Below are 14,666 nucleotides of genomic sequence, written 5' to 3'. Positions count from 1 at the left end.
TCTGAACATTAAAAAAAATATAAATAAATAAATTGTAAGCAATTCAGTCAAATTACCAGAAGAAGTCTTCAGTAATGTTTGGAAATCCAAATGCATACAATTTGTGTGTGCTGTGTTTACACTCTGATTGTAGTTAGACAAAATTCATCACTGGCTAAATTTGATGTAACTTCTTTTGATCAAGAAGTGAAGAACATGACCAGAAGTTTTGACTATATGTTTACTGAAACATTAGTTCTGATTTGATCATTTGTAACAGAGATGCATCTGAAAAAAAAAATACTGGGCTGAAAAACCTTCAATTCATTGACATTTAGCTATTTTGTGTATTTTCAGAACGGAAATCTCATAGTTCCCTTGAAATCCATAGTTCAGAATGACCACTGGCTAGATTCAATCTTCTTAAATACGATTTTTGTCTACTAATTAAAAAAGAAACAAGAGAAGCCCTTACTGGAGAATCCCAAATTGTGAATATACACAAATGCTGCTACCAAATCATTGATTCCAAAAAGCAAACAGAAAGATACCTTCAAAATAACATTTGCAAATACTGGAACATAGTTTTTAGTATGCATGAATAAAAGCAATCATTAAGAATTAAAGAAATTTGACATACTCTGCATAGATTTATATTCTAAACTGAATATCCTTTGAATAATCTTGAGAGATTTTACCTATTAAAAATTCTTCAAAGATAAATACAGAATTATAAATCGTGCAATGGATTGAAATTGATCTTAATTTCTGATGTAACTGCAAAAAATGTATATAATCCAGTTTCCTTTCTGTGGTTATGTCAATATTTTTCATATTCATAATGGAATCAAGGTCTGTGAACAGAAACAGGAGAAGGCGGCAGCTGGGAGCATACACAACCACACAGTGTATACACCATCAAAACCCCAAACCTCTTTTCTGAAGCAAAATGTGAACTTTATCCTTAATCAAGTAAAACTCTACCTATCCCATGAAAACTTTGGACCTTTTTTTTCAGTAGCTCCGCTTGATGATTTTTTGTTGCCTTCTTTTCTTGCAGACCAGCTGTTTTGTATTTGAAATCCAGAATGAAAAGACCCTTCTTGCAGTGCATCCTTTCCTTCTGACCCATTCACTGCATCATCTGCTTTTGCATTATTTCCTTCAGCAGGTTGTCTCCCTTCACTGATATTAGTAGATTTAGCGACTCTTGTCATTTTAATGTCCAGCTAGTTGTATTTTTGTGGCTCTTCTTTCTAAAGCTCTTAGCAGGGAGGCTTCCTGAGGTCTCTCTTAGTTTGTTCTGGCTCAGAGGTTGCAGGAGACACTGTATTGCTGAGATGGGGTGGATTATTTATAGAAAATCATTCCCTAAATATTTTCTTAATCAGCTATCCTTTTGGCTGCAGAGGGGGCCAGGATTAAGGGAGGACTGGGTGGGATACTGTGATATTTGCACCCATAATGCAGTGGGGGAAGTTGAGAGGGACGGGCAAATTTCTGTCAATTAGCTCTGCTCCTTTCCAGATCCAGTTTGACTCTCACACTTCTAATTATAACAACGAAATATTCATCAGCAATTTCATGAAACTGGAACCTCTGTGCTTTGCAGGAAGGGAAATGAGAGATGGAGAAGAGGAAGATGACAAAGGAAAAAGCTGATTAAGCATAGAATAGCTTTTTTGTAATATGTTCTTTTTAAGTGTAAGGGCGGTTGAATAGAAGAGGTGAAAATTGTTCTGTCTTCTTTTTTCCTGGAAATAACAGAGCGTGATAGAACTCACCAATTGGCATGAAGGGTTGTGAGGCAGGGCTTGGCCGGGACATGCCAATAGAATTCACAGCATAAATCCGCATCTCATAAACTACTCCTTCAATCATTCGCTTGGCTTCGTAGGTTAGCTCTTTGAGAAGGTCAAAATTCAGCCTCATCCATCGATAGCTCTTCTTCTTCTTTCTCTCTAAAATATAGCCTGGAAGGGATATCTCTTATGATATAAAAGAACTGCAAATTGTTTCACATGCAGGAAAAAAAACACCTTTTTTCTATGACACAAAGAGACAAAAATTATTGCATATAACTTGTGTTGTTGTGTGAAGTTCGGGTATTTTCCCTAATTTTCCTTTTTTATTACTTTCTGTCTGATGTTCTTACCTGAACAGTTATGCTTTTCAGAGCACACCTCACTTAGAATTGTCTATGTCTGTTCTTAGGCTTAAGTATGTTTTGCATGCTATACAAATTTACTCAACATTAGCAGTGTTATTTAGATGCGTGCAAAATAGTAAATCATTGCTGGTGAAAGCTGTGGTCATTCTGTCCTGCTGTTGGAGAAATACATGAGACTCAAGAGTTCAACAGAAAAACCATTTCTTGAAGGAGAAATTGCCTTGAAATGTGTAAAATGAGTTAAAAACTAATTTATTTCATGCTACAGCAATCTTGAATAACAGCATCCATTGCAATGCAAAATGTTAATAGGAAGAATGATTTGATATCTCCCTTAAGTTATTTCATATCTCTTTTAAAAGCAAAAATTGTTACATATACATCCATTTATATATCCATTGCTAAGTGGCAGAATTACAGAGTGCCTTTAATTGAGTGCGGATCCCAGCTGTGCTTCAGCCCTACAGTGTAGTGAATCCCAGCCATCCCAGCTTCCTTACTCTCCTTCCCCTTAGGAAGGAAAGTGAACCTGCATGATTGCAGAGAGCTAGGATAGCTGGCTATGCTGCAGAGCATACCTGTAGTATAGCTTAGATACAGTCTTCAGTACATCTTTTACCCTGTGGTCATCCACAGGTTTTCCCATACTACCATTCTGGTTTGTTCTTTTTTGGTTTTGTTGTTTGTTTGTTTGTTTGTTTGTTTTGTTTTTTTGTTTTTTTTCCCAGAATGAATAAGCCAGATGGAATTAAGAGAGGAACTTCAGTTTAAAAGATAAGCACCTTTCCCCAACCTGGGAATATAGTCTATAATTCTTGATCCTTAATGTGGGAAGTGACTGTATAAGAGTTTGGAAGGTTTGTGTAAAATCACTTTCCTGTGACCCAGTATGAAAGAGTCATAGAATGGTTTGGGTTGGAAGGGGCCTTTAAAATGATGTGGTTCCAAACCCCCGCTGTAGGCAGGGACACTCCCTCTAGACCAAGGTGCTCAAAGCCCTGCCCAGCCTGGCTTCAAATGCCTACAAGGAAGGTGCATCCACAGCCCTGCTGGGCAACCTGTTCCAGTGTCTCACCACCATAGTGCTAAAGAATTGCTTCCTAATATCTAGCCTAAGACTACCCTCTTCCAGTTTAAAGCATTTTCCCTTAGTCCTGTTGCTACATGCCCTATAAAAAAGGCTAAAAAGTCCCTTCCCCAGCTTTCATGTTGATCCCCTTAATGTACTGAAAGGCAGCTAGAAGGGGTTCCCCTGGAGCCTTCTCTTCTCCAGGCTGCAGAGCCCCAGGTCTCTCAGCCTGTCCCCATAGCAGAGGTGCTCCAGCCCTCCTCTGGACCTGCTCCAAAAGATCAGTGTCAGCTGTTTCTTTATACCTAGCTACATTTAATTTCTTCTCTTGTCTGTATTGCAGGTGGTATGGTTGGCTGTGATGCATGTAGACTTCTTTTAAGCAGATTTTGTTTAGAAAGCTACTGATCTTACAGCTATGGAGTGAATAATTAGAAAATACCTAGAATAGCTGTTCATACGTACTGTGTGAGAATATGTATTTCATGTGGATTTCTACCTATTTCTACAGAGTATATGTCTGTAACTGGCCAACTACAATAGTATAGGGATATATCAAATTGTGAAGACTTGTGAATTGAGCTCCAGTCCATGGTGTTCACAAAGTGTATGGCTATCAAACTTGCAGATGCCCCTTTAGCATACCTGAGAAGTATGATTCTCACAGGGCCTGAAGGGAGATGGAGAACGATAGGCATAGTAGGCACAGACATCCTGCATCAGTAACCTTTCCTGTCAGTGTTAAATTGCAAGACAAGCATGAGAGTTTATGGAATGTTTTGTGAAATGAGTGGTGAAAGCTCCTTTGAGGTGGCAGGTTGTATGTTAAAAGTTCTTCTGGTATACTTCTTTTCAGTGGCTTTTTAAACAAAGTCAAATGCTGTGAGCAAAAAAACCTGTGACGTATGCGTTCTTGCTTTTTCTCTCTTTGTCTATGTCTCCAAAACTGGGAGAAGTTTTGGCAGCTCAGTTTAATTTTTCAGTAGGTATATTTTGCTGTCAGAACCAAGGAACTTGCATACCATGGAACTGCAATTAAAATAGATGAAGAGAAAAAGACCATGCTGGTTCTGTTGGTGATATTTGATAGGGCAATTTATGTTCCCAAATGCATAAAATGCATGATAGATACTGCTTTAGCAATATAGAAATGAGACTCCCATGAAAAGTATGTAACAGTGAAAAGAGGGTGTTAATTTCTGTATCTGTTAGATACAGACAGTATAGACTGTAGAAGAATGTCTAAATCTGTAACAATATGGACACAGATAAGAATATGTACATCTTTTTTTTCCTGTCTTTTAAATTTGCTTTTTTAGGTTTCTTTGAGTAGCTATTGAACAGTGATCTTAATTAAACAAGTTGCTACATTTGCAGTTCAGAGGAGTGTTTTTCCCTAGGATTGACCAAGGCTCTTCCTTGTTTTCTTTTCCTGTTGAGGATCACAGTATGTTTTGCCTAAAAATCACCATGAACTACAGAGGCTTACTGTGGAACTGATGATATTCTTGATTGTGTCAGTTTTTCTGCTGCATCACAGGATGATTTTGGCCTCTGGATTTTAGTACATGTTTTAAAATTGTTGAAGAGATCAGATTGTGTTTGTGATTCATCATGTGTTGTTGTATACAAAATAGGATTAAGTTTTTTTATAAAAAAAACAAACAAACAAAAAAACATGTTTTGCATAAGAGTTTGAGACTGCTAGAGTTGGTGAGTAGTGCAGCCACAGCTCTACTCTGTTATTCCTAAGAAGTCCAATGGCCTCTATACTGACTGATGATTTCAGTCTTGAGATTGAAATGATGCTGCTTTTAGTGTCAACTTCTACTTGGCTAACTTGTCAAAATATTTCTATGATTCAAACAGCACAGGTAGGGGCACCATCACCCTGGTATCAAAGGGCTGGATTCCAGATGGGTTTTAAGCTTTGCTTTATTAGTGAGCATCTGAGTGAACCTTCCTAGTGTGAATAAATGTATGAAATCCTTCTGCATCATTTTAAAGGAGCAGAAAAAAAAAAATTATAGGTGAGACTGCTGTGGACTTCGTATTTCAGCACTTCTTACCAAGTACTGGTTGCCCACCATCATATGTAGGAGGTTGCCACTGCACAGTGCAGTAATCTTCTCCAATGTTGCTGATCTTGGGAGCTTCTGGAGGGTCAGGAACATCTGCAGGAAGTGTCAGAATGCATGGGAGTTGTTAGTGTTTCCGTTTACAAATCAAATATTTTAACTTTTTCCCATATCATAAGTCTAAACCTGAAGTAATCAACCATACTGAGGAATTTCCAAATAGTTTTAGGGGTATAAGACTTTTTCATCGCTGTGGTGCTTTGAAGGTGACTGTGTGGATTTACAAGATTACAGCAGTAGGTAAAAAAATAAAAATAAAAATAAAAAAAGAAAAAGAATGCACTCAAAATGCTTCCAGGTTGGGATGGTTTTCCTGTAAGTACCATTTGATTATTCATCTCTCCTCTTCTTTCCAAACGTAAACATTTGCAAAATGTAAGATCTTAAGTAATTAGCTGTATACTAATAGGGATTTAGTCAACTGACGTACTGATGCTACAAATCAGAAACAAACTGAACCCATTTGAGTCACAGGCAACATTGATATTTCCTTCCTTTGTATATAGTAAGATCCCTTGTAGATGGAGGATGCCTCTTATCTTTATTTCATCTATAGGGAAATACAATTTGACATCATGCTCATTTACTGGATTTTCTACCACAAACCACTGACAGAACTCAGCTGAGTATTTTAGAAAACATCCAGTTTTTTCTCATACAGTAAAACAGGAAATAGTAATTCATACCTGTTAGTAAATTTGTTCTTAATTCTGTAATGGGAGGCTTTCTCCGGGGTTCCCTTTCCTGTCTAGAGTAAACTTTATTGTATAATGTCTGCACATCTCACATTTTAATTCAGGAGACATTCGTAAAAGATGAAATAAGATTAGTGTTCATGTTGGCAGCAAATCTTAAATTTTAATACTACAGATGCAAAGAATTTCTTATATCAATTTAAGTTTGCTTATAACCTGACCTTTTGTTATATAGACAGTTAATAAAGAAGTTATTATGACAAATTTAATAAGTTACTGATTCAAAAAAAAATTCCTCCAGTTCTTTTGTGACTCACAATATCAATCTGTCTTGTATGTATGCCTCTTTATTCCATATTAGCTGTTTGTGGCTTAGAGAACTAAATTACTTTTGTTTTAAAAAAATATATATTTTCTCATCTTAGCAGGAAATGTATTCCTTAGAAGCGAATGTCATCTATAAAAATGATAGGATCACCTGAAGCTGGAAAAAATACAAAACAAAAGCACAGATTTTTACTGGGAGTTGTTCTTTCCTTTTCACAGAGCAGGCTTCTACCTGTGAAAAACACTTCTGCCATTTCTGGGATTGCTACTATTCCTTCCCTTATGATCCTTTTTGCTTTTTTTCTTAAGCTGAGACTTTGGCTGTTCTACAGAAATTCTACAGAATTTCAGTGAACTTGAGATGCTTTTGTGCTCTGGTTATTGTGTTCTTTCACTTACCGATAACTTTGACTGTGATATCAGCCTTATCTTCTCCCACTGGATTCTTAACTATAACTCTGTATACTCCCTCATCCTCCTTTTCAGCTCCTTCAATGATGAAGACACAGTGGTCTTCATGCTTCTCCACACGAACTCTGCCTTCAGATTCAAATAGAAGCTGTGGGCAGTGAAAGTGAAAGGAACAATCAGTGTGATTTGTGCCAGGGATGGCCTAATGAGCCTGTATGTAAGTTAGTGAAAATCTTAATGTTACTGAATATTATCAAAAAAGTTAAAAAGTAATAATGTCAAATTCTTTTTGTATGTAGAGAAAATAGACCTGTTTTGCTTGTTCAAAGAGTTTGGTAATTGCCTTTATGAGGCAGAATGATGAGTGGCTGTGCTATTTACTTCACCAGTTTTAAAATCTGACTTAAATTTTGCTTTCTTTCAGACTGGACCACTGAAATGGAAAGCATTAGGCATGTTTCTGTGTCTGCATAAATAAGGAACTTACCTTACTATCAGTACTTAAATCACTGCTGTTTTCTGAGGGAGTCATAGAATCTTCATTGCTTTGAAGAAGTTCAACTTTCTAAATAAACAAAGAAACCACAGAAAGATAAATATTTCTGAGCAGAACAGGAAAGCTGTTCCTGCAAGACAGGAGAAGAGTCCATAGCTATGCTGGGGTGCTTGAACATAAAGGTGTGAGAAATATTGTAGAGCACAGTGAGAGAGCAAACCAAACTGGGAAGGAAATCAACATGTGTGAAACGAAAAAGCAGAGAAGGAAATAGATATGTCAGACTGCAGTGATTTAGAGGAAGGATAAGTCAGCAAAACCAAATCTATAGCTTCATAAACAAAGATGCGTGACATTCCCAGAGTAGAATTTTAACTGATCATAAATCAGTATATGTCCTGTGGTAATAGTTATAATGACAAGAATGTAATAGTGGGATAATAAGTCTGTATAAACATTTTAACAGTCTGAAATACAGTCAGGACTGTAATACATCTAATTTATTCTGAAGATCGTACATTTAGAATTTGAGTAGTTAGCACATGCTATACAGCATTCATATCAAGCCCAGCTTCCTTTATTTGTGTTTTGGGACTTCATGCCTTAGAAGTGGTAAGGCATGAAGGTCTGTATGATACTCAATCATCATTTTGTGAGAGAAACCTTCATTTCATCAAAGGAACTTGTGAATGAGGGAAGCAGAAAAATTGCCCTTGGTTTCTAAAAAAAAAAAAAAAAAAAAAAAAAAAAAAAAAGATGAATGGCTTTTTTTTGTTAGAGCCTGTACTAATTCTGTATTGCAGAAATAAGTCCTAAACTATACTAGATTTCCCGCTCTCTTAAAGAATGGGACAAAATTGGGAAGAAATGAGACTGAGGAAATGAATGTAATTGGCAGTATTATTTTTGTCTGTATCAGTTTATTTTCTATGCTACCTATGGGAAGTGTAATGATGCTGTAGAATATTATGTACATTTTTTTGTACTAGTTATAAATCAAGAGCACACAGATGGCAAGGGGTGTGGATATTCTGAGGTGGCCATAAAAGAAGCTCACTTAGACTCTGGTGTCAAGATTCTAATTTTTTTCTTTGACATTTTGCAATTCCTCTGATTAGGCAAATAGCAAGTGTTTTCTATTTTTATTATACCAAATACTTTTCATCACAAACGTAGAAGAATTTTTCAGACTATAAAAAAAAAAAAAGATTCTTATTGTAATACACTGTTGTTGTACTGTATAATCAATGAATATACAGATGTTATAGTTATGAAATATACCAGAGAATTTGATTAAGGAGTTATTATACCAAAAGAGAATAGATAGAATGCTTACCCATATGCTGAGCTCACTATGAAATTCCAGAGGAGGGGATCTCCAGAAGAGACCCTTCCCCGCTAGTAGTCAGCTCTTAAATGGGTCTAGGAGAGGTGGAGCCAGGTTCCACCCCTTCCGGCAGCTCCTGTGGCTGACTCATTGCTCACTTCAGGTGATCAACAAGAGGCTCAGGCTGTGATTCAGCAGTTCCTATACATTGAACGTATTACCTTGTTCACTTTCTGCCAGATGACAGTAGGCGTTGGATCTCCTGATATGGGAACATCCAATCTCAGTTTGTTCCCTGCCACCACAACAATAGTGTCAGGGGATTGACCCAGACAGTCCAGATGGATTTTGGGAGGTTCTTTAGGAAAGGCAAAGAAAAATATGGTTTGAGTGTTGTGTATGAGGAGGTAAATACTCATGCCTTACATCAAAAATGAAAATACAGTTTCCTTCGCTGTTGAAAATATATTTAGTTGCATATGAGAAATGAATGTTGTCCTTACCTTCTCTTGGTACAAAATCAATCTTGACCTCTGGAGGAAAAAAAAAAAAAAAAAAAAGGTGGAATTAGGAAAAATAGGTCAGAAAACAGAATTGTTGACCATCTCCATCCAAAAAGTAATTAAAAATTATTAATCATTACATTATCAGAGAGCATATACATCTACAGATCAATGTAAATAAACTGCAAAACAGGCTCTTTAAAACAATGTACTGATAACAAAATAATAGAGAAAACCAATATAATACAACAATTTTATGGTAGGATAGTCTTACAGGAAGGATATTCTCTACACTCCTTCCTGATAGAGCCATGGTGAGTTCCATCTCTGTATCCCTATAGAATTCCTGTTGCATCTGCTAAGATAACTTACCCAAAAACTGGAGCTTGGCAGAAAGGTTGTAAGCAAATCCCTGAGGGATAAAGGAATAGTCAGCCTCATCACCTGGTGTCACATCTTCAATAGTTAGCTTATGGATCCTGGAAACATGAACAAATTTGTGTAACTCCCTTATGTTACCTTTCCAGGAAAAATGGGGCTATCTCAAGAGACAAGGTGCAAGCTATAAGACAACATTAAGCAAACATTACCATTTGTTCTCCTCTTTCCCTAACATCAAGAGCTGCCAGGGCTGTGGACTGCTCCACTTTCAGTGTTTGTTTGGGTAAACCAACCTCAGCGCAGTGTCTGTGAGTGGACTTCTCAAAGTAAATGCAGAGTCTACTCTGAATAGAGGAAGTGGTTTCTAATCTTTATTCTGGGCCTTTACCCTTAGAAGAGCAGTTCTATCGCTGCTGACTTATTTCATTTGATCAAGCTTGTAATTACAATGAACTGTGAAAAACAAGCTAAAAATTGATGTTGCATTCCTTTATTAATAGAATTTCAAAACAGAAGACAGAAAGGGAGTACCAAGGAAGAATTTATCTAATGTGTACTGTTTATGTATTTTATGAATCTTGTTCTTCATTTCCTAAGAGTTAGACTGCTGAGAAACTTGGACACAATGGTGCAATTGTATATGTTCTAATGTTTTTTACGTATAAAGACCACTGTTTTTTTCTGAAGGGTAAGTGCTATAGTCATAGCTATATAGCTATACTCATCTGTCTAAGCACTACTGGGATTTTCAAAGTTACTACAAATGTGTTTTCTGAATGATTTCAATAGCAAGAAAAATGTGATCTCTAAATGAAAACTGAAAATGAATTCTGCTGATGTACCACTGATACCATAAATACAAAATGTACCAACACACATGCCAAACAAGTTAGTGACTATATGTTCATTGCACATGAAAAAGTTTTAACTTCTAGTTGTAGCTAGGATGAAGTCTTGTTTTATATTCCCACCCCCACTGAGATAATAATTCCTGTGTGTTGTAATGTAATACTGAAACTTGTATATTCTTTCTGAAAGAAAACTAACCTGCCAATATGGGAGATCTTTATCCTTTCATCTGGCACCACCTCCTTTCCATTTTTCAACCAGATTCCTTTCACGTTTTCATCAGAAACTTCACACTTGAAGACTGCCTGGTCACGTGCCTTCACTGTCAGATCTGCAATGCTCTGATAAACTTCCAGCTTTTTCTCTGATTTTGTGAGAATAAGCAATACACACAACAAATAAGAATAGCTCTGTTAATGAGTAGCTGATATGGCTTTACTGAGTAGAAAAAACTAGGACTGTTTGTGAAAAGGTGAAATATGAAGGCAAATCCACAGCATGCAGGGCTTTAATGGGACTGGTAGCTAAGCACCTGTTAGTATCAGGGTATCTGTTACATCTGGCACGTAGGTCTGAGTTCTCCCTGAGATCTATTATCAAACCTTATACAACTTCTAAAATACTTTTTTTTTTTTCTATGGTGTAAGGCTTTTGCTACCCCTCTCTGCTATCCTTGAGAAGGTTACCTTCAGCCCGTTTTCACTTTCCAGCTTCTGTAATATTATCTGCACTTACCTTGTACAATTAGTTCAGCAACTGATACCCCACCGTTTGTCTTCACCGTGTAGTGTCCGCTATCCTCCTTGGTTGACTCGTTAATAATTAGATACTGCTTTTTTCCATCTTTCTTAAATCTGTATTTGAATGTTTCTTCCCGTGTCAGCTCAACACCATCCTTTTCCCTGCAATCCCAAACAGTGTTGAGTCATTTTTCTATGGGTGGAAGAGGTGAGTAAAAGTCAGCTTAATGTTGGAAGTCATAAGATAAATCCAGTCTTTGTAAAATTTAGAGTTAGCAAAAAAAGAGACTATTTCACAAATGCTCCTAGAACCAGAACTGCTAGGGAACAGAATCTTACTAGCATGACCATTTGTGTTCACTGGTTATTTGACTTGTGTTCCAAGAGAGTTCACTCACAGGGAATTCCTTGTTTGGTATTATCCATATGCTATGGATACATAACAGTATATTAAATGCTTTGGAAAATACAGGGATGAAGAAACACCTTACCAGCAGGGAAAGTACAATCTTAAAAGCTCTGCTATGTGGTAATCAGGACTTGCCTTAGTCTTAATTTTCCTGATGTGAATTGTAGTTGTTATAATTTAATCATCTGTGGGCATCCAGAAAAGAAGAAAAAATAAGGATTATTTTAAATGAAGATATATTTAAAATTTTTATAGTTCTTTCCATTCAGGGATACTACAGTGTATTTAAGACATACTAAATAAAGCTTCACAGGACAGCCTGAGAGGAAATCTAATTATTGTAATTTCCAGTCATCATGAAGGGAAACAAGCAGAGAGGATTCAAGCTGTTTAGTCAAGGTCACACAAAAATACATAAGCCTTTGTAAAGCTTTCCTGTTCTTAATCCTAAATAACATCAACTCCAAAAAAAATAGCTTGGAATTTCTTCAACTTTCTTCTTTTGTACCTTTTTATATTTCTCATCATTATTTGAAAATATTCATAGTACTTGAATACCTCTGCAGAACATAAATTGAAATGTTTTGTGATGCTTTTATTATAGCAGGAAGTTGCTTTCTGTATTGTGTTGTTGCTCTTTTTTTTTTTTTTTGCCAGCTATTCAGATTAACATGTGTTCATAGGATAGAAAATTGCTGTGCAGATGCATTGAAACACTGTACCTGATCTCTAAATAGGTGTATGCAATCTATGTGTCAGTCTGCTGAAGCAAATCACAGATTGAAGCTTTAAACAGACACACAAATCCTACAGTTTGTTGTATACACGTATCTACTGAAACCTCTTCTCAGAATATGCAGTTTATCCCCTCCTAACTGTTCTTAGAGCACAGCTTATTGGAACCTACAGTTGGAGCAGAAAACCATGGCTTTCCAAATCGCAAAGCTACAAAAATATTAAGAAGGAAACATAACGTGTTTCATGTGGTTGTTACAGGCAGTACATAGTGTTATGTTAGGATAATGTCCTTTGCTTGCTGCGTGGCACGAGCCTGAGGTCACCTGCACGATGTTCTCCTGGGCTGATGGTCCTGTGTATGCAATTAGTTCTGGAGGAAGTGCTATACTGTAACGCACAAGCCTTTGCTGAACTCTGCGAATGGGCTGTAACCCAGAAACTCAACATGCTGCTGGGACAAAAACGGGCATGAACACTGGTCAGTGTTTCAAAGATGAATTTTTGATTTAGTGCAGTGGTGTTTTTTGACATGTGGCTCATCAAAGCTATCTCAGTGTTCTGGCTTAGCCCTTTGGAGAGAATTAGATCACTCGATCTCTTTAATGAAAATAGAATGTTTGCATTGAACAGTGTCTTAAAACCCCAGGATGAGAATAGTATTTGTATCTCTTGTTTGATTTAGGAGTGCACTGAAAGTAGTGGAATGATTACATCCTTTCTTTTGGCAACAAGCAATGAAGCAGTAAGGTCAGCTGACGACTGAGATGTAAGAGGAAGATTCCATAGAACAGTGGAAGTGTTGGTTAAAAGATCATGATAAATTATTTGCAGATACCTGCGACAGAGAAACTATGTAATAGTGGGGTCACCGAGATTTATTGCTATTACAACTTTGCTATAGATTGTTTTCATTGGAGCTCTTCGCTCCAGCATTCAGCCATGGAAAAATGAAGTCAAAACTGTGTACCTTATCTCATCTTTTTCTTCAAGAATTTTATTACTTCCAAGGCCATTTGAAGTTTAGAAATAAGTACTCTGTAGTATTTTGTAAGAATAGTGTGAAATCTTTGCAGATGATTGTGAGAACGTTCTTTCCTGTTTACTACAAAGAGGCTCATATGATGCATTTTCTAATCCCTAGTCTGGCAATGCTAGAAGCCTCTTAAATCCTGTGCAAGTCATGTATTTCCTTGTTCATGTGCCGATGACTTCATCTCCTGGGTTTAAAGGATACAAGAACTATAACAGGTTCCTTTCATTACTGTCTGTTACGTTGCTTAAACTGTTGAGCATTTCCCTAACAAGACATGAAACTGGAGTTCTTTCTCCATATCATGTCTTACGTTCTTCCTGGACATTTCTTTCTCTTGTCTTTGTTGCCAAAGAGCACTGACTGAGCCTTAAGTAAAAATGGTGAAGTACAGTGTAAATGTCTAACTGCTCTGTTTTCTGTTGCTATGCGTTGAAGAGTTTCTCTGATCACTTGCTGCATTTCAGGCAGACAGCTGCTCCTTTGCTTTTGGCACACCAAATGCCCATCCCACTGATAACAGCTCGGCAAGATGTATGGGAGTTGTTCAAAGGCATGGGATCAAAGTGTGGCAGCTGCACTGTGCTCTGAGGGACAGATACGGTTGTCCCCATCTCTTGTGACCAGGCATCTGCAAACAGTTCCTGAACAATAGTGTGTGTGTGCCTGTGCTTTGGTTTTAAGAATGTAATGCATATGCTATAGCAATTCTTGGACTCCATTTAAATTCTCAGTTCCTTCCTTTGGGAAAGAAGATGTGTGAAAGTGCTTTTCAGGAATGTAATGGGCATTGTGGGAACATTTGATAACCATGTGCTTGAAGCTGTTAACAAGCACAAGAGAATTTCATCTGGTAGAGAAATGAAGCGAGAACAGTGTGCATAAGGCCTGGTATGTGAGGACTGCCTGCTGTGCCTGCTCGAGCATTACAAATCTTCCAGCTTCCCCCCAGCTGGAATGTCCAGCCAAGTGAACTCTATGGCTACAATGTTTGTCATCTTAATTCCACTTGCTGCATGTGCATAATGTCTGGCTTTGCAGAATCACCACAATGAATATGTTAAAATCAGTCAATGACCTTCCCTCTCTGTGCCAGCAGACTCTAAGTTTTTACTGACGTGAAAAAATCTAATTGCAACTGAGAAGATCAGAGCTCATCACAGTACAGATCTGATTAATCTGCACAGTAGTTAGATATTGCTGTCAAACATTTAGAAAACTTTAAAATTAACAGCTTGGTAGAATCAGCAGCATCCTGTATCTACAGAAAAATTCTAGAGACTATAAAATGTCTACACTTGATTTGTTTTCTGTAACCTTCTGGCCTCTCATTTCCTCCTCAGTGCTTGAAGTGTAGGATGATGCTATGTTATTTTTTTTTTTTTCTGAAATCAGTGTTGTAGG

The 14,666-nt window shown here is 37.1% G+C and overlaps 1 protein-coding gene across 1 annotated transcript in view; it reads right to left on the bottom strand.

Annotated features, from left to right (window-relative positions):
• Positions 1 to 14,666, bottom strand: part of MYBPC3 (myosin binding protein C3) — a 57,529-nt gene that overhangs the window by 17,473 nt on the left and 25,390 nt on the right. Inside the window, exons 17-25 of the mRNA XM_090140912.1 lie at positions 11,081 to 11,247; positions 10,544 to 10,709; positions 9,488 to 9,594; positions 9,116 to 9,145; positions 8,834 to 8,970; positions 7,277 to 7,354; positions 6,778 to 6,937; positions 5,288 to 5,392; positions 1,764 to 1,952 (exon numbers count right to left, since the gene is read on the bottom strand). Of these exons, the coding sequence (XP_089997038.1) occupies positions 1,764 to 1,952; positions 5,288 to 5,392; positions 6,778 to 6,937; positions 7,277 to 7,354; positions 8,834 to 8,970; positions 9,116 to 9,145; positions 9,488 to 9,594; positions 10,544 to 10,709; positions 11,081 to 11,247 (1,139 nt within the window). The remainder of the gene's footprint in view (positions 1 to 1,763; positions 1,953 to 5,287; positions 5,393 to 6,777; positions 6,938 to 7,276; positions 7,355 to 8,833; positions 8,971 to 9,115; positions 9,146 to 9,487; positions 9,595 to 10,543; positions 10,710 to 11,080; positions 11,248 to 14,666) is intronic.

This window comes from Phasianus colchicus, chromosome 5, assembly GCF_987193195.1.
Source record: "Phasianus colchicus chromosome 5, bPhaCol1.hap1.1, whole genome shotgun sequence".
Lineage (NCBI taxonomy): Eukaryota > Metazoa > Chordata > Aves > Galliformes > Phasianidae > Phasianus > Phasianus colchicus.
Note: the sequence above shows the minus strand (reverse complement) of the source record. Positions and strands in the feature narration are given on the sequence as shown.